The sequence below is a fragment of the Stegostoma tigrinum genome, chromosome 27, assembly GCF_030684315.1.
Source record: "Stegostoma tigrinum isolate sSteTig4 chromosome 27, sSteTig4.hap1, whole genome shotgun sequence".
Taxonomy (NCBI): domain Eukaryota; kingdom Metazoa; phylum Chordata; class Chondrichthyes; order Orectolobiformes; family Stegostomatidae; genus Stegostoma; species Stegostoma tigrinum.
The window spans coordinates 31504375-31525094 of record NC_081380.1 but is presented as its reverse complement, the minus strand read 5'-3'; the positions used below and the strand labels follow the sequence as shown (position 1 = coordinate 31525094).

At 40.5% G+C, this 20720-nt stretch overlaps 1 protein-coding gene across 5 annotated transcripts in view; it reads left to right on the top strand.

Moving 5' to 3' along the window:
- Window positions 1–20244, top strand: part of tp53i13 (tumor protein p53 inducible protein 13) — a 38917-nt gene extending 18673 nt beyond the window's left edge. For all 5 annotated transcript variants that reach the window (XM_059655246.1, XM_048557098.2, XM_059655248.1 and 2 more), the window contains 5 exons: window positions 5133–5211; window positions 8276–8404; window positions 9106–9312; window positions 11445–12669; window positions 18074–20244. In XM_059655246.1, coding sequence (XP_059511229.1) covers window positions 5133–5211; window positions 8276–8404; window positions 9106–9312; window positions 11445–12669; window positions 18074–18186 — 1753 coding nt within the window. In that variant the 3' untranslated portion in view covers window positions 18187–20244. The remainder of the gene's footprint in view (window positions 1–5132; window positions 5212–8275; window positions 8405–9105; window positions 9313–11444; window positions 12670–18073) is intronic.
- Window positions 20245–20720: the final 476 nt, after the last annotated feature.

Genomic DNA, 20720 nt, shown 5'->3' with positions numbered 1-20720 from the left:
GGTCTCCTGCAGTGCCACAATGATGCCACCCGAAGGTTGCAGGAACAGCAACTCATATTCCGCTTGGGAACCCTGCAGCCCAATGGTATCAATGTGGACTTCACCAGCTTCAAAATCTCCCCTTCCCCCACCGCATCCCAAAACCAGCCCAGTTCATTCCCTCCCCCCACTGCATCACACAACCAGCCCAGCCTGTTTCTGCCTCCCTAACCTGTTCTTCCTCTTACCCATCCCTTCCTCCCACCCCAAGCCGCACCTCCATTTCCTACCTACTAACCTCCTCCCGCCTCCTTGACGTGTCTGTCTTCCCTAGACTGACTTATCCCCTCCCTACCTCCCCACCTATACTCTCCTCTCCATCTATCTTCTTTTCTTTCCATCTTCGGTCCGCCCCCCCCTCTCTCCCTATTTATTTCAGAGCCCTCTCCCCATCCCCCTCTCTGATGAAGGGTCTAGGCCCGAAACGTCAGCTTTTGTGCTCCTGGGATGCTGTTGGGCCTGCTGTGTTCATCCAGCCTCACACTTTATTATCTTGGATTCTCCAGCATCTGCAGTTCCCATTATCTCTGTCAACTGAACCTGCATGTTAGCCTCAGGATAATCCTGAACTAGCACTCGGAAGTCCCTCTGCGCTTCAGATTTCCAAAGCCTTTCCCCATTGGAAAATAGCCGTGTCTCTATTCTTCCTAATAAAGTGCATAACCTAATACTTTTCCACATTGTATTCCACCTACCACTTCTTTGCCCACTCTCCTAGCTTGTCCAAATCCTACTGCAGCCTCCCTGCTTCCTTTAAAATCTTACCAACAACCAAGGTCAGACTTACTGGCTTCTAATTTCCCATCTTCTGCCTTCCTCCCTTCTTTAACATGGCTGTTACATCAGCCATTTTCCAGTCCTCTGGGACCCTCCCTGACTCCAGTGATTCCTGAAAGATCACCATAAATCCTCCAACAATCAGCTATCTTCAGAACTCTGGGATGCAGTCCGTCCAGTCCAGGTGATTTCTCCAACTTCAGGCCTTTCAGCTTCCCAGTATCTTCTCCTTAGTGATGGTCACTACACTCATCCTTGTCCCCTGACTGTCTTGAAGTCCTGGTATGCCGCTGGTGCCTTACAGCGTGAAAACTGAAGCAGAGATACCTGTTCTGTTCCTCTGCCATTTATTTTTTCCCCCTTACTACTTCTCTCTGTGCCTCACTCTTATTTTTATAGAATAAAGAATAATCTTGCAATCTTCTTATACCATTAGCTAGCTTACCCTTGTATTTCAGCTTCTCCCTCCTCATTTCTCTTCTAGTTATCCACTGCTGGTTTTTAAAGGCTCAAGGTAGAACACGTGTTTCACTAAATTTGGCCCAAACAGACTAGCTCAGTATTATGACTATTATTTGGTGTGCTATTATTCAAGTTGCACCATTATGCAAGTCCAGCACTTTTCTGAAGGAAGTGACCTGCACCACTCTGTGGTTTACCACGCTAGACTGGATGCTGAGAGAAGTTACGGGGAGGTTATTGAGGTGTAAATCACATTAAAACATGCAGAGACCTCACACATAGTTGATGCTGTGATCCAATTCCTTCACAAGGTTCACCATACTATACCTTATCACAAGATTTCTCCCTTGAGGTGTAAATGAATTGTTAATGTGCAAAGTCTTAAATATGAACAGCATCCTCTCTAGGTTTGAAAGTTTTGGAATCTCATTTCGTAGAGATTTTCTTAACTTTTATTTCAACCTTGGTTTTTTAAAATCTCTCAATCCATTTTCCTTGCCATCTTTAGATGTCACTTTCTGTACAGGATTTTATGTTGAATTATTTTGTTATTCACTCATGGTGTGTAGGCGTTGCCAGCTGGGCTGGCTTTTATTGCCTATTCATAGTTGCCCTTGAGAAGGGGGTGGTGGGGTGCCTTCTTGAACCGCTACAGTTCAGGTGCTGAAGGTTGACCCCCAATGCTATTAGGGAGGCAATTCCAAGATTTTGAATCAGTGATAGTGAAGGAATGGCGATGTATTTCCAAGTCAGGATGGTGAGTGGCTTGAAGGTGAGCTTACAGATGGTAGTATTCCCATGTATTTGATACCCTTGTCCTTCTAGATGGAAGTAGTCCTGGGCTTGGAAGGTGTTGTCTGAGGATCTCTGGTGAATTTCTGCAGTGCATCTTGTAGATAGCACACTGGTGCTACTGAGCGTCAGTGAGAAGGGAGTGGATGCTGGTCTTGTTAGTGTGATGCCAAACAAGCAGGTTGCTTTGTCCTGGATGGTGTCAAGCTTCTCGAGTGTTGTTGGGGCTGCACTCACCCAGGCAAGTGGGGAGTATTCCATCACACTCCCGACTTGTGCCTTTAAGATGGTGGACAGGCTTTGAGGAGTCAGGAGGGGAGTTAATATTCCTAGCCTCTGACCTACTGTTGTAGCCGCTGTGTTTCTGTGGCAAGTCCAGTTGGGTTTCTCATCAGTGGTAACCCCCAGGATGTTGATAGTGGAGGATTCAGTGATGGTAACACCATTTGAATGGCAAGGGACACTACCCTGAGAAATGTTTGCTTAGATGACTGACCTTCAACAATCACAACTGTCATCTTATGGCCAGGTTTGACTCTAGCCAGCAGACAGTTTGTACCCTGATACCAATTGATTCCAGTGTTGCTAGGGCTCCTTGATGCCACACTGAGTCAAATGTCAAGGGCTGTGACTTTCTCTTCACCTCAGGAATTTGGCTCTTTTGTCCATGTTTTATCCTATATATTGACTACAGGAAATAGCTGGGTAATTTTCCACATTGTTGGGTAGATACCAGTGTTGTAGCTGTACTGGAACAGCTTGGCTAGGGGAGCGGCAAGTTCTGAGCACAAGTCTTCAGGATTATTGCCGGACTGTTATCAGGGCCCATAGCCTTTGCAGTATCCTGTCCCTTCAACCATTTCTTGATATGACATGGAGTGAATTGATGTGGCTGAAAACTGGTATCTGTGATGTTATGGACCATTGGAGGAAGTTGGGATGGATCATCCACTCAGCGCTAATGACTGACGATTGCTGCAAATGCTTCAGTCTTATCTTTTGCACTGATGTGCTGGGCTCTTCCATCATTGAAGATGGGGATATTTGTGGAGCCGCCTCCTCCACTGAGTTGTTTAATTGTCCACCACCATTCACAACCAAATGTGGCAGGACTGCAGAGCCTAGATTGGATCCATTGGTTGTGGGATCACTTGGTTCTGTCTATCACTTGTGTGCCAGACAGCATTAGCTTCACCAGGTTGACAACTCAAGAGCTAAATATTATAATTATAGTTCCTAATTTGGCCACTTTGAGGACTGATTGAGAGCCACTCTGGGCCTGGCCTGTTTGTACACATTACCGATCTCCTGAACAGACTGCCATGGTGTTTTGGATTCTCAGTTGCTATGCTGAAGCTCTGAAAAGTCAGTGGACTGATGCTGTCTTCAAAATTCAGGCTTAAAATTTTGATTACATCACACTTAGGCTAAATGTCTGCTGTAATTCGTCACACTGCCACCTTCTCCCTCTTCCTCAATCTTCACTGTTCTTTTCTACCACCATATGCCATTGAAAGCCGTACTCTGGGACCATAGCTTTCAATGGATGTTTTCCCTTCCCATTTCCCCCTGCTTTTTGAGCTGCCATGGGAAAAGTGACAGTAGGCTTCATGAAAGTGATGTAAAGGCACAGAGATTCCCAATGAGGCTGAGCAGTGACCTGTTCTACCCCGATGTGACCTTCAAAATTTATCTGTCTCAAGATCTTCATTTTGTTGGTAATTTCCTCACTGAACTTCCCTTCTATTACTGAATTCTCATTAAGAACCAGTCTTGTTTATGTCATAATCAGCCTTGAATGGAGAAAATGGATTGGGATTAAGGTGGGTTTGAAGTATGAAGACAATAATTTTTTAGCTCTTGCATAAATAATTTAGCAAAACCCTTGAGCATTTGTAGTAGCACACAACTAAACCTCACTTTGCTCAGGCCCAACATTCATTTTTAGTTGAGACCAAGTGACTTATTGGAACGGATTTTGGGATTAGCAGCGAAGCAATGGTGTTTCCCACAGCCTTAGATGAAAACTGCCTAGCAATCTCTTTAACAAAGCTTCTCCTTTCCCATTGTTAATTTGAATCCATTGCCAAGTTAAGGGCATCCAGCAGCTGATAGCACCAGGCGAGGTAAGCCTCTAATCACACTGATTGTCAGACTGCAAAACTAGAGAATAGAATTGAAATAATTATTCAGTAGTTTCTGAATAACTTGCTTTGCCTTTTGTAAACTAAAGATTGTGGCACACGGATCATCGCAATGCCAATCATCTGCATATTAGCCAGGATTTGAATCAATCATAAGCAATGGGACCAGGAATAATTCCACAGTCCCTCAAAACAGCTGTGCCATTGATTAACATCTTAGCTGATCTGTGCATTAGTCACTTTTCTGCCAGCTCCACATAAATCTTGCTTCCCAAAAAGCAGAAGCCCCAAATAATGTTCTAAAAAGGCGTCAGATCAGCATATTGTTTTACATAATCATGATTTTTATTTAAATTTAGGACCGACAAGGCAACTCGTCAAAAGTGTTTTAGCAGAGCAACACAAACTTTTTCAAGTATTAGTTTAAAATGCATTAAAATTCTGATTGCTGAAATGTGAAAACAAAATTTTATGCAAGTTGGAAATCTGACATAAAACACTGCAAAATTTAAGTAGGTTTGGCACTAGTGGAGCAAGAAACAAAAACAAAATCAGATCAGTGACCTTGAGTCAGAACTGTCCAGCTTCTGCTGTTTTTAATTTATGGTTGGCACATCAGTTAATGTTATTCACATTTCATGCAAGACCTTTTGTTAACAGTTAGTAAATTAACTTCGAAATGCTGCATGTTCGTGAATTCTTCCAGATTTACACCTTCTGCAGACAAGGTAGAGTAGCTGAAGTAGGAATATTTTTTAAATGCAGAAATACTTTGGAGTTCTGATTCTCTGAATGAATGATATCAATCAATTGCACTGAATTAATAGACTATCTGATGGGTGCACCAGGGAGGCAGCTCCACACAAATCATGTTACCAATACCTGACTTTTATTTATTTTTCTTTTTGAATTGGATAGTGGCATGTATCGACCTATCTGGGCAGCATACGGAGAATACTTGTATGTCCCTCCCCAGCGCTGGGTTCACAATCTGCAGGTATTGAATTATTCATTTGATATTTTTCGGCGTGCTTTGTTTCAAATGAAACTTCAGCCGTGTGTTTGTTTCCGAAGGGGTGGGGATGAAAGGTACTACTCTTGCATGAGCAGTTATAACATGGTCTAGAAAGTGAGTATTGGAAAATTGTGGATTACTAGAGTGTAAGGCAGCAGACTAATAAAGAAAGAGGTGAGGTGATGATGAGTATCTGTATGAGTGAAGTGAGAGATAACTCACTAGTTCTGCATTGATAATGAAGTCTCAGCAAGGCCCCGTAATAGTGCCACAATGTTAGCTGGTCATTTTTTTTTTATTTATGGGCATGTGTAAACTGCATTCTGGGATCACAAAAAACTTAAGAACTGATTTCAAGAGTAGAGAATATTCACGTTAAAATGTTACACTGATTTCCAGAGTTATTAAAGCATTTAATCATTACTTCATTCATTAGAAAGTGATCATTTGATCATGCACTAATTTGCATGGAAATGAGGAGCAGGAGTAGGCCATTCAGCCCGTCCATCCTGCTGCACGACTTGCTATTATCCTGGTTGATCCTCTGTCAGTGTCATATTTTCTGCATTGTCCCATAACTCTCAAAGCCTTTAAAGTGTAAAATATTGAATCTATTCAGTGACTTAGAGTCAAACAGTTTGGAAACAGGCCCTGTAGGCCAACTATTCCATGCTGAACATGTTCCAAAACTAAACTCCATATCACCTGCCTGCATTTGGCCCATATCCCTCCAAATGTTTTTAAGTGTTGTAAACGTACCTACATCCACCACTTCCTCGGGCAGTTCACTGCACACACTACCCATTCTGCGTACGTTGCCCTTCATGTCCTTTTTAAATGTTGTTCCTATTGTCTCTTAAAAATATGCCCCGTAGTTTTGAACTCCCCCACCTTTGGGAAGAGACCTTTGTTATTCATCTTATCTGTACTCCTGATGATTTTATAAACCTGTATAACGTGTCCCCTCAACCTCCTACACTCCCGTGAAAAATGTCCCAGCCTACCCAGCGTCTCCTTATAATTTCAAACCCTCCATTCCCAGCAACATCCTGGTCAATATTTTGTGAACCCTGTTCAGTTTAATAAATAGCTTGCAATGAAAGGGTTAAAAAGATGCAGTCTCAAAATCTCCTTCTAAAGAATTGGATTGAGAGTCGAGTGACCACATCGGTCAAGCATCTGAGCAAGATGAAGGATGCTTTCATGCTACAGTTGCAGTGTGAGTGCCAAGAAGTTTTGCAATTCAAATCCAGAATTAATAAATTACCTAATGACAGTCCCTCCGACACTTTCACGTTGTAAGCGTGCAAACTCAGAAAACAGCATATATCAGTAAAACATCCCTCGGATTACATGTCAGTCATCGGTGCCATCTATCCTTATAGGCATTACGTTGTATAGTAGCCAACAGGTGACAGCTTCTTTTTGTTTCTTTTCTCAGTCAGCTGTTTTTTGCTATAACACATCTTCTAATGTAAACATGTAGTCACTGTTTAATTGGTCCCATGAACAGACAAACTACAGCTACAGCCACAACTACCCAGGTTCAGCGGTGTCTACTTGGAATATTTATTTATAGATTTACACATTCCAAGTGTTTCAGACTGATTCTACTTCAACATTCACTAATTGGATTGAAGCATTCCTTAACAGTAAGTCAAAGAAGCTAGACAACTTTGCTCATGAGCCCCCATTAATCCCTGTGATAAGGAAATCCATATTAAAAAGATCATACTTGGTACTTTCCTGTCCATTAGGTGAGATGCTGTGGGAAACTTACATAAAGGAAGGAAGGTTGACATCTACTTGAACAAATACTGAGTAGTTAAAGACATATTAAACTTCAAACCAATGACTAAATAACACGAGCATCAGCTCATATTGTGGCATGATATGTATAGTCAAAGGAGAGCCTCATGCAGTCAACAGAAAATGTATTCTCTTGATCCTCATTGTGATGGTTGTATCAGGATGTAGGACACTGCACAGTGCCAGCATCAGTCACATACTTTGTGTGCGACTTTTGTCATGCTTGGCCTCCATGGTCTTCTGCAGTAGAGAATCCCACAGGCTCATTAACATTTAAGTTAAGGATTTTTTCAGCTCAGTCCTAAATGATATTGAAACAAAGAAACCGCAGATGCTGGAATCCAAGGAGACAAACAGGAGGCTGGAAGAACACAGCAGGCCAGGTAGCATCTGGAGGAAAGCAGCAGTCAACATTTCGGGTATTATCCTTCTTCAGGACAGATGCTTCCTGGTTGCCTATTCTGAATGGCGTTCCCTGGTTATAGACTCCTCAAACTGGGAAAGCATCCTCTTTGCATTAATCTATCCAGCCCTGTTAAACTTTATACATTTCAGTTAGATCCCTCCCCAATCCTTCTAAACTGTAGTGAATACAGGCCTAATCGAACCAAACACTCCTCGCAGGACAGTCCTGTTATCCCTACTATCAGTCTAGTGAACCTTTGCTGCGCCATGTTTCTGGCAGCAAGATCAGGTGTGGCTGCACCAAGGTCCGAGGTTCCTCCTTTCAACCTCACATTCTCTTGCAATGAAAGCTGGTATACCATTTGCCTTCCTAATTGCTTGCTGCACCTGGCTGATGTACAAGAACATCCCAATCCCTTTATACATCCACAATTCCAAATGGCACTATTTAAATAATCGACTTCCTTTCTGTTTCTCTCACAAAACCACCTGTATAACGTGTCTAAACACTTTGAAGTAGCATTATCTATTAGTGTTGATTTCAAGCACTCTCATTAACACATGGATGCCTAATTATTTTTGTGTTTAATTGGCATTACTCTGGACAAATGGTAATAGATTAGCTTCCCCTGTCTGGACAGTACGTGTCAGAAATCTGCCTCTGTTTCTCTCAGGCCAAACTCTAGTTTCCATCTTTCCAGCAGTAAATCCATTCCACACGATCATCTCAATGCTGAACAAACTCTCAGACCTTCTCATCCATAACCTTGTGTTTTTGATGAAATGGTACTGAGTCGCTTTGTACTTTTAATTGTTCTGTTTTCTTGTCTAGCGAGGTGGGGTAGTGTTCCTTTATCATCCGTGTGTGCACCCCAGATTGAAGGAGGAGCTCACCCTACTGGCGAGAGCATGCAAGTACCAGCATGTCGTCACTCCACATCTCAATCTAAGTCAGCAATGGGTAAGCACCTCACCCTGCTAATACTTCAAGGTAGAGGCTATATATAGATATTCAACCAACGATTCCTTAATAAATTAAGATAATCTCCATTGAAACTCAAATTATGGATTCATGTATTGGACAATTGGCATTTACACAGAATCTACACATTCTATATTGTCAGCTGATCAGAATGTAAGGGATAGCCCTGGCTGTTGTTTGCATCCATTAGGAAACCTGGGGAATAAAAATGACTTGAAAACAATTTAGAGCAAAGCAGTATAGGTTTTGAACTGTTGATTCTTGCCTGATTGTTCAGTCCAGACTGCCTAATCTATGGGGTCTCTAGCCAGAAGTTTGGACTCAGAAGGCATCATCTCACAGGGGTTTTCATCTATTCTGTAATTCCCACACTCCGGATTAAGCCCCTTGGAACAGTAAGAATAGGCTCTGTTTAAACTCAAAATTGATTTCAAATGGACCTGCTTTTTCCCACCTTTAGTTTTTGCCCCGGATGCTGTAGGGGAAAATGGAACCTGAGGCAGTCAAGTGTCCCCTGCTTTTAAACTTCTGGTGTAAATCCAGTCAGAATCCCTTCCAAAGTGTTTGGTGTTTAGCAAAACCATAGAGGAAACAATTGCATTAATGTTTTCCATGAAGAAGTGCTCCTTTAATCTTAAACCAAATTGCGTTAATTTAGTTATACTGTTCTACTTTAACAGCCTCTGGCCTTAGTTACATGGGGTAAAAGTTTGGAAATGTCAACGATTAACTTGGCAGAAGCTGTTTCTTGGCTGAGGGAGAACGTAAACCTGGCGCGTAGCTCGGAAATGGAGGATGATGGTGCTTACAACTATCTGCTGATCAGGCGAGCAAAGCTGATGTCAGCCAGTAATGTTCGTGTGCCCTGTCCTGAAAACCAAGTAAAGGTAAGATGACCCTCTGAAGGAGCAAAATTTAGATCCCAGCTGAAGGTCATAGATGGAGTCAATTTGCTTGCTTCAGATGTGCTACGTAAGCAATGAACCCTTTTTATTTAATATAAAAGCTAACACAGCAAGGAGTTGCTGATTCAGCTAAGAAAGCAAGAATTAATTATTTGCAGTTGTTAGGACACAGCTGGCCTACATAAAAGACAGATTTTGGACTCATTCCAAGTTGGGATTCAAAATAACATGTTGGTCAATACACGTGCCTTATTTCAGTTTAATTGTTCTTGTGTGTGATTTATTTCAATGAGAAAGGATAATTTTATAGCAATCAGGAATTATAGTAAATAAATTATGAACAACTTGTAAGTCCTGAGGAGCCCCACCGTAGGCATTTTGACATGGTTCTGTACAGCTTCACATCAGACTTAGGTCCCAGCTATGTGCTGCATTAGGCAAGGTCACAGACGAATTGCTAAGAATTAGCCTCAAGCATCCTTTCACATTTACAAAGAGGGGCATGTATAATATTGTGATGTTACTTGAATAAATCCAGGTCAGGTGAAGATAGATGATGGCAGTGCTTGTTATTGTTACACTCCCCTCTATAAACATTAGCTTTTACATTGATCTCATAAGAGTAGTCAGTCAGTCAGGTTGTCAAAGGGCTGATATAAAAAGTAAACAAGAACAGAAATTGCTGGAAAGGCTTGGTAAGTTTGGCGTATCTGTGTAGAGAAATTTCTTCCTCCGAACTGATGGTAGCTAGATTTTATGCAGGTGGGAGGAGGGGATAAGGAATAAATCATACTTAGGGAGACAGAGAAGAACAGTTACACAGACAAAAGAGGGGACAGCGCTCAGGCTAGGAGAATGAATTGCTACTAATTAGTGGATAATGGGGTTGGAGTAAGGACATAATTGAAGGTGTCTCAAATCCTAAAATTGTTGAACTCAATATTGAATCCAGAAGGCTGTAGAATTCCCGAGTGGAAAATGAGTTGATCTTTGCTGGAGCACTCCAGCAAGCCTGAGACTTCAACCAAGGAACTGGAAGGGTCTTCCTTGCAAAGAGAACAGAGGTGTTCTGTTCATAGAGTCTAAGCTTTGTTGCTCCAATATAAAAGGACACCATATTGTAAGCAGCGAATGCAGTAGACTAGATTATGTGAATAGGTAAACCGCTACTTCACCTGGAAGGTGTGTTGGGCCTGTGGACACTGAGGAAGGAGGGAGTAAATGGACAGATGCTACACCTGCGGTTGCGAGAGAAGGTACAGGGAGTGAACCAGGGTGTCCCAGAGGGAATGGGAATCTGTGTCTACTGGTGGCAGCCCCCAGGATGTGGATGTTGGTGGGATGGTAGGTGAGGACAAGAGGGAACCGATAGCTGTTGAGAGAGGGAGGCAAGGGTTAGATCCACCTGAGGATCCTGTCAACTACAGTGCTAGTGAATCCTCAGTTGAGGATGCAAGTGGACATTTCAGAGGCCCCTCGTCAAAGTTGGTCTCATCAGAACAGATGCAACGGAGATGGGAGGAATGGGAAGAATGGAAGAGCGTCTCTACAGGAAGCAGGATGTGAGGATGTGTAGTTAAGGTAACAGTGGGAATCAATTGTTTGTAATGGATGTTAGTGACCAGCCTATCCCTAGAAATGGAAACAGATGTTGAGGAAGGGAAGGGAGGAGTCAGTGATGGACCCGTGAAGGTGAGAGTGGAAATTGGAAGCAAAAGCGATTAAAATTTTCCAATTCCAGACAAGAAAGGAATGTTCCACATACCCCACAAAGAGGCAGTACCCATGGGCACCCCTCTGACCTGAAGAAAGTGAGAGGAATTTTAAAAAAAGTTGTTGAGGGTGAGGACGAGCTTGGCCAAGTGAAGATGGGTGCTGGTGGTTGGGGACGGAGAAATAGAGAATGGGGTATGGACACGTAAAGGAATTGTATGTCTGTGGTAAGGAGGCGGCGGCAGCTGGAGCCCACAAACTGGAAATTGTGAAACTGATGTGAGTCATGATGTTGAGGTAGAAAGAGATGAGTTCTGTGGGGCAGGAGAAAGTGGAAACAAAGGGTCTGCTGGGAATTTAGCATTTAAAATGTATAAAACTGTTAACATTTTCTTTGGCAGGAACTGCAACACTATTTTAAGAAAAGTAAGCTTCAGTCAGCAGTAAGAAAAGGGAATAATAAAGTTGGCGTAAACATGCTCAGCAAAGGACTGCATGTGATCTTCAGGCGGAGAAGAAATTCCTCTCAGCTCCGAGAACCCACTCAACCCAGCCGGCTCGATGATAGAACTTCTTCCGCAGCAGAAATTTCTTGGAAAAAGCACAAGGAATTGACAAGGAATGTGTCCATTGTGAATCAATCAGCAAATCTAATGGGAGAGCCCAGTGGACCAGCAGGAATCACTGGGAACCAGGAGACAACAAAGCGAAACAATGAAGTTGGAGGCAAACAGAACATGAGAAATAACATGCCATTCACAACATCTGACTTAGAGACACCTGGGAGTAAAGCTGACCCTCAGACTTTTCCGCACAGCAGTGTGGCCAAGCTGGCGAATTCAACTGAGTTCATTGCTGAACAACTAAATTCTCATCAGCAGAACCAAATGCACAACACATCAGATTCTTCACTAGATTCACAAGTGAAAGCTCAGAGGACCGAGAGTTCTGCACAAGAACACATCAAAAGTGGTGCAAGTATTACTGACAGAGCTAATCATGAAATCCCTGCCATGAAGGAGCAGCAGGTAGTTAAAATTATCACTAAGAGTAATCATGTTCCTGACAGTAGAGCTGTCAATGAGGACACAGGTCAAATACCTCAGAATCGAAGCAAAGTGAGTGGTGAAAATGCAAAATCTCTACAGCCACTGCAGACTTCAGCAATCTCTTCCAATAATGAAATAGACAGTGGAGAAGTGGACAGTAACAGAACAGTCCAAAGAGTGGAGGTGGAAGAATCAAATATCCCAAAGAGTAATAAGACAGTGATCCCAAATGCTCAGGATGATCACAATGAAACTGCAGCAGCAGATTCTGTGAAGGTGAACTGCAAATGTGAAGATACAGCTTCTCAGAACATACAGCCTACGCCTGGTCGTGCAGATTCAAATACTTTAAAGGCAGGGATTCTTGAGAAAATTCAACACCATGAAGAAGATAGGACATTGTACCTCCCCACACCACGAACAGAGGAGGCAGCCTGGGCTGCAGCTGCCCTTGCATTCCTCTTTGTGTTCCTTACACTGGCGGTGTTATACACCAGGCTGTACAGAAAATTTATAAAGAGTGACAGTTTATACTGGACACCAGTTCCAGCCATTGATGGACAGGAAACCGTAGCAGGTAAATCTCATATTTTTAAAAATGCTATCAATGCAAAAAATTTTACTTAGACATTTTCTGGTTTAGAGGCAGTAGTTCAGTTCATTGTACCCTGACCAGTCAACAAAAGGCCTTACCGCACTAATTTCTTCCAGGTCTTGTCCAATAGTCCTTGGTAATGTAAGATGCTGCTTAAATGTTAAGAGTGTTTGGACACCCATCTGCAAAAGCCTTGTATTTACACTCATGAACGTCTCTGGTTCTGTCCTCAAAAGATCTATCAGATTTGTCAAACTCCGTCTTCCCTTAAGTCTTTGGTGATTATCCTTCATTAATCACGTCTTTCAGAATTCTTTCGAAGAACTTCTTCACCACTGAGGTTAGACTGACTGACCCATAAATTAGAGTTAGGATTTAGAATGTGAAACATTAGTACAAGGGGAAAAATAAATTTAGAAAGCAATATCTTGACATACGAAAATTATGCAGCTCTTCCCAGTGGTGGCGTTGCTCAACTTAGTGGCAATGTTGGGAACTTGAAGTATGACTAAATTTAGTCTGAAATAACTTGCTGGACTTCAATCTTCTCATCAAGTAGCAGGTAAAACATTGCTATTTAAAGTGTTACCTGCTTAGATGGGGAAATCAAGAAGCCATGTGCCTGCACCTGTGTCCTTTCTAAGTGTTTGATACCATTAAGGAAATTTTATCCTTACTGAAATGTTGTGTAGTTTTAAAAATCGTCCTTGCAACATTCTTTGCTCAAAGAAACTATCAGTCTATTATCAAAACAGCCTTAATGGACTTTCAGTGATTACCTGGACAGCAGACCATTTGTCCACCAAGTCCTCCAAGAACAATGTGGTCATTCTTGTTTTCCCACCCTAGACCCATAGCTGTGCAAATTTGCTTCCATAACAACTTATCTAATTTTCTTTCAATACCATGATAGTCCCCACTTACATCACCTTTGTGGGTGTCAGTACTCACTGCACAGAAAAGATTCTTTGCTCACATTTTCCCCTCTATGTCTGGCACAAATCCTTAAAGCAATAATAACTCAGCTAACGGAACAAATTCTCCCTGCCTGTTTATTGGAACCTGTTATAACCTTGTAGCTCTTAAACTCCTGTGCTCCAAGGAGAACATCCCAGTTTCTTCCACCTACTCGTATAGTCAAATTCCCTAATCAGAATGGTTCCAGGAATTAATCTGTCTCTTTAGGAATAGCAGGATTGTCTTTAAGTATGGTGACCAGAACTCAGTGCACACTATAAAGAACTGTAGTAATGTAAATCAGATAGTTTGCAACTTTGGGACCCTATTCAATCTAGAGTTTATGGCTTAGGCAACTGAAGGAAAGGCATCAGTTATAATTAAGAATGCATAGAAGGCCAGAATTAAAAGACTGCAGATATCTTAAGGGCTGTGGGTTAGAGGGGATAAAGCTGTAGAGGGATACTCATGACATTGCAATGACTGGGAGTCAATAAGAACCATAGGGAATGGGGTTTCCTGTGAAATGAGGCAAGATCTGGACAGCAGAGTGTTGTTATCTTATGCCTGTGACAGGAAAAGATTAGAAGTAGTTCATCAAATTACAGTTGTGAGAAGACATGGTGTCCCTAACACAGGAAGAAACTAGGTCATAAGGGAAATGTTAAAAAGGAAACTCACAAGAGAAAGACTATTTTCGCAAGTGGTTCAGACATGTTCATCATCAAGACAGTAGCTGTAGGAACTGTTTACTACAAATCAGAGCAGTACATATTGGAAAAAGATTAAAGAGCAAGAACGAAAACAACCTGATCTAGTGGTCCAGTAGGGGTAACTGACAGAAATAACATTAAAAAATGCTGTATTACTCATCTATGGGAGTCCTTCATAACTGTAAAATTCCCCTTTAATTTAAAAGAGTAAATTAAGGATATAAATTAGAGAGTGGCACGCTGATGTAAGAATGAGACTATTTCAGGATAAAAAAGGTCAAAAGTGATCAAATGAGACTTGCAAAGCACCTATTGTATACCATTCAGATTATATACACAGGGAAGAAATTAAATCCCAGAAAGATATTGGTCAGAGGTTGGAAAGTAGGTACATGGTTATAAATGCTAATTCAGAAGTGATTCAGAACCAGTGATAGAAAAGGCAGGCACTATTGTCCAACAAAGCAGAGTCAGCTCTAACTTAAAATGCATTTTAGATGCACGTTAGACATGCAAGGTCTAGAGATGTTCCTAATTGCAGTTGATTCAAGTCTCATAGATTGAAGTAGTTGGGACTGTTCTCCTGAGAGAGAAAAATATGATAGCATAATTAGGGAAAAAATATGCCCATTCATAAAAGGATCAAGAACCAGAAGGCACAGATTTAAGATGATTTGCAAAAAGTGCAAATGTGATGGAGGCAGATTCAGCTGAGGCATTCAGGAGGGTACTGGATGATTATTTGGATGGCAATGTACAAGGATATGGTGAAAAGGTAGGAAATTGGCAGTAGTGAATGAAGAGCTGGTGCAGATTCAGAAACAAACAGGAGCAGGCCATTCAGTAAGATCATCCAACTCATTATTCGGTTCCTGTATTTTCCTCATAGCCCTAAGAACTATATTTAACTCCTTCTTGAAAACACACAATGATTGGCTTCAGCTGCTTTTTGTCGTCGAGAGTTTCACAGGGTCACCACTCTCCAAAGATAAGGAGACCAAAACTGCACACAATACGAGAGGGGTGGTTTCACCAAGGCCCTGTATAAACACTGCAAGCCATCCATGTTCATTACTCAAATCCCTCTCCCTATGAAGGTAAATATACCGTTTGTTGTCTTTACCACCTGCATGCTTACTTTCAGTGACTGGCATACAAGAACACCCAGCCCCACTTCTCCGCCTACCCTTCAGGTAATTTGCCTTGCTGTTTTTCCTACTAAAGTGGATATCTTCATGGATATCCATGTGCCACACATTTGCCTACTCATTCAACTAGTCTAAATCACACCAAAGCATCTCTGCATCCTCCTCTCAGTTTACCATCCCAGCCAGCTCCATGACATCTGTAAATTTAGAGATATTCCACTTAGTACCCTTTTCTAAATTGGCATTCTTTTGCCCTAACACACCTCTGTGACTCTGTGATCTAAAAGGTCCTTCAATCCTGATAAACTACAAGACTACTCCATCTACAAGTATATTTTCACAAGTTTGACAATTCATTATTGATAAGCACAAAAGAATGATAATTAATAAGCAAGTTGTTCTGTTGAATAAAACAAACTGTGGGTGCTATAGATTTGAAAAAAAAAACACAGAAAATTGCTGGCAAAACTCAGCAGGTCTGGCAGCACCTCTTCATGAAGAATCACAGACTCAAAACGTTAAGTCTGTTTGCTCCCCATTATTGCTGCCAGACCTGCTGAGTTTCTGTTTTTGTTTCAGTGGTTCAGCCGGTCCACTTTGGGATGGAGTTGAAGTTAATTTTCTTCTGTCTTCACATTCCCTGTGCATCTAATCACTAAATGTTGTGCCTTATTAACCCTTACTATTTCCTCTGCCATGATCGGGGCAACCTGATCTCTTGATTTTCTTACCAATGTAGTAACAAACAAGATCACTCTCTGATAACCTAGGCAGCGTGCATACAATTTACAATTGCTTTCTTAAGAATGGTCATGAGGAACTGATATCAGTCACACAGCTATCCCCAGATTAGTTCCCTGAGGTGTCACTTATTTAAGGGAACAATCATTTCCCCTACAGCATTTTTCAGGCTACTTGCTAAACTTATAATGACTCACTATTAATAAGCAGACACCACTTAAGTACCTCAGGATCTATTGTGTCATCATCCTAAATATCAGAATAATGTAAATATTTTGGAGAATTCTAAAACCTGTCAATATATTCTGTTTGGAACTAAAAACTCATTTTATAAAACATGAAGAATATTACCTTATTACTACATTGAATCCATGCAGCCTAGATTGTCTTAAGAAGTGGTTATATAACACTCAGTACAGAATTTATTTCCAGTGTTATGTATACACATTGTTACATACTTTCACTACATCTTCCTTGAACCAATTAAGTTCCAAAGCAAAAGCTTCCCAGAACGGAGAACTATCTTGAAAGGTCTCGACAGTTTATAGGAGATCGTAAAAAGGGAGTTTCTTCCAGAACTCTAATAACCTGGGTCATGTGGTCAATCTCATCAGTGACACCGTACTGCCACAAAAGACTATGTGCTATGCCACCAGTACTTTCAATTTCTTACAGCTAACCAGAATATACAAAATACCTCACCTGCCTGTACATTTCACATAGTTAAACAACAAATTATTGAAAAATAATCTCAATCCTACAGAAGAATGAGCAATAAAGATTCTGAAATTGAATCTGTTGCGCATTACAGTAACAACTTGTATTCATTATAAGATTCCAGAGTACTGAGAGGTCTGGATAGGGTGGATGTGAAGACATTTCCACTGATAGGAGAGACCAAGACCAAATAGCACAGCCTCAGAAAGGATGTAAAGAACTGAGATGAGATGGAATTTCTTCAGCCAAGAGGTGGCTAATCATTTCATAGAAGACTTTGGAGGCTAAGTCATTGCATGTATTTAAGTCAGAGATGGAGAGTTTCTTGATTAGCAAAGGAGTCAGGGGTTATGGGGAGAAGGCAGGAGAATGGGATTGAGAAACACCAGCCAGAATCAAATGGTGGTGGTGTAGACTCAAAAGGAGCGAATGGCCTAATTCTGCTCCTGTTTCTTATGGTCTGTGGTCTTCTGATACCTTTAACATCGGTTGTCTCCTGGTGCTTCCAAAATTTGACAGGAGTTAAAAGAAAGAGACATTAACTTGGTCAGACATAAGTTTTAGGGAGTGTCAAGAGATGTGTAGGGAAGGAATTCCAGAGCTTAGGCCTTGCTGCTGAAACATCGCATTAAATTGCAGAATTATCAAAATAGGGGATAGTCATATAACCAGAACTAGAGAGAGAAGGAAAGTACAGAAATATCTACAATGAATGACATCTGTGCAATTTTCTTCCTAATTTTTCATGAAGTGTTTGTATAACTCCAAACACCAATACATGATGTCCATCACAAATTACAATTGTGAACTGAAATATATCCATTTACTGACCAGTACTTGATTTCTAGAGATCAGTCAACATACTTTCAATCCATTAACTTTGCAAGATGTCCTCTTCTGTTTTCAGCAAACGTAAAATTTGCTGGTAAACTGAAACTTCATAAAAAGCAATCAGGAATTTCCTGGAAAAAAATACAATGCAATCAGTCAATTGTAACTTGCCCTTTGCAAATCTAGTTGGTCAGTACCCCAACCCAGGATACAGTACAACTTTAAACACGCCAATGTATGAGATGCAATGATATTAAACAATTATTTGGTCTCTTACAGACGTGATAAAGAGGAGACTCACTAGGTTTAGCAAGAGGAGGAAAAAAAGGCCGCTGTATAAAAAGAAATCTATTTCACCTTATGATGTTCTTTCAAGTGACAACAGTGACTGATGCTACCAAAGATATTATTTAGCACTACAGTTCCAGTAGTTGGGCTGATTTCAATGCTCCGCAGCATAGACGCTTACTGCAGTTAAGAGGTAGATCTACAAATGTGCAAAGAAGAAATGCTGGGAAAAGTGCTGAAGATGACAAAGCAATTTTGTATTTTATTAAACCTTTGTACCAGTTACTTTGTTTAAAATGTAAATCATGTATTGTCAAATGTAATTATGGATGACTGTACAGATGGTCCTCAGTGCTGTTTCATAACTTTTGTAATCTCACAGTAATATAAAGCACAAATTTACACAGGCACTGCCTGTATATTTGAACTATACCTGATAGACAAATGATAATGCAGTTGACAGCAAACATCAAATCATATCCTTTCTGAATCTGCAATATGCAAGTTTCCCCTTGATTTGCTTCTGTAATTCATTGATGGCTTTGGGTCATTCACTTGGAACAAGATTAAACTTACCAAATTTTGCTTCCTAATGCATTATAAAATGAACTACCAAATTGCGTCATCATGTTCAGCATTTAAAAAGAAACTATTTGGTTTTAAAAACTGCTAAAATGTAACTAGACTTACACGAGATAAAAAGGAACAGAAGAAAATGGGGCAACAGTATAGACAGAACCTCAAACACCAGCATGATCTGGATTTTGTGGTTAGATAATACCAAATTTTAAGAGCTGGTGTGTCCGACTAAATAGATTAATATAGAATCAATTCCTGCTTGTTTCAATACCTGACAACCTTAAGAACACATTTATTGTAAATAACTTGCGAAGACACGGAAACATTGTTGTCACAACAAGATGTTCGCTGTGATAAAGCATAAACTAAGTTTTTGTTTTCGTTCTGTGTGCATGCATGCCAGTCTTGGCACTCAAAGATTAACTGAGCCAGCTGTACCAACCTAGTCTTGTTCAAATTCTTAAATGAGAAGTATTCAAAGCTACAAAACAAAACAAACACAATGCTTAAATTCCTGATTTTTTTTTGAAATGAAGAAATGGAATCATTTTTGCCATAAACCATTACCTGTCACTTCCAGGGAATATCATTAGGTTATGAACCAATAATTTAGAAAGGATCATGATCTCACTTCAGAACTGACAGTTGCATCATTGAGTGTGATGAAGCAACTGGGTCAAATACAGTCATCTAATGAAAATGGTAATCAGAAATTTTGCTGGCCAGATTTTTGTTGTACTTATTTTCACCACCTACTAAAGCATATCACCTCGTGCTTTAAAAAACAAACACAAGATCTGATTTTTCTGACAGAAAATCTCCAGAAAACAGGTTTTTCATATCAAGTTCTTCAACTTGGGGTGGGCACACAAAAAAAATCATCACTCCCTTAAAGAATCTCTGGCTGCAAATCTCTGTTTGTAGAGTGAAAAATTATTTTTGTATGATTGTATGTGAAGAGTTAAAAGCTCCAGTGGAGAGAGAGTGTAATCTTATAGGGTTTAACTACAGGGCAGAATAACAATATTAATAGGTGTGTAATCTTGTTCATAGTTCCAACAAAATGAGTGTAGCATTGTGTGGTAGACAAACCTAATTGGACATGGGCTTCACCAAGCACGTTTAAATGATTTGCCAGTTTAACGTAGAGTAGCATTAGTCAAAAATATTGATTTATCAGACATGATTCATTTTCAGCCATACCCTTGTCGCTCTTGTCTGACAGGTATAAATGGTACAAATCTATGGATGATGAAAGGTTCGAAACAAATTCTGCAGTTATACACACGTTTGGCAGAAGTAGAAGTCAAGTACTGCTGTAAATATAAATGAATATGAAAGTGGCTCATCATTCAGATCTGTGTAGAAATTTTCAGTTATTGGGAAGTCTTACATAAACCATGGTACCTTTGGGAGCAATGTGTGTAAAGTTCATGGGATTTCTTCTTGGATGATATGACACATCAAACCAGTTTTCTTAGTGATTGATCTAGAAGTATCAGATTGCAATATTTTCAAATAAAACATCAGTAATTTTTCTGTACGATATATGATTTTCCAGAAATTAAAATTTTAGGAGTTTACTTGATCAAATTGTTCTCTTTTCTGACATCTGATCCTAAATTTCTAGACTTCTGGTGCATAAATCTTTGAAATATATCCACTGATTAGCTTCCCACTTCTCTTATTTGTTCATGGTATTCAGGTTAAGTGAGCATTCAGGTTTTAGAATCTCTATTTTCAAAATGCTACCTGAGTAATGGCTTGAAGAAGTCGGTTTTGAGAGAACAGCGGAAACTGAAAAGTTAGATACATACAGAAACGTATCTAAGAGATCTCAGCTAATGGAAGAGAGACAACAAAACAAAACAAGGTGGAGAAACTCAGCAGGTCTGGCTGCATCTTTGGACAAAGAAACAGAGTTAATATCTCGAGATTGGATGCAATCTTAAACACAAAAGTTCAGAAGGCAGATATCTACAGTTTCAAAGCAGAAACTTTTAGACAGAGAGCTGTGAACTCAAAGCACATTGACCTCTGAGCCAGAACCATCAATTTT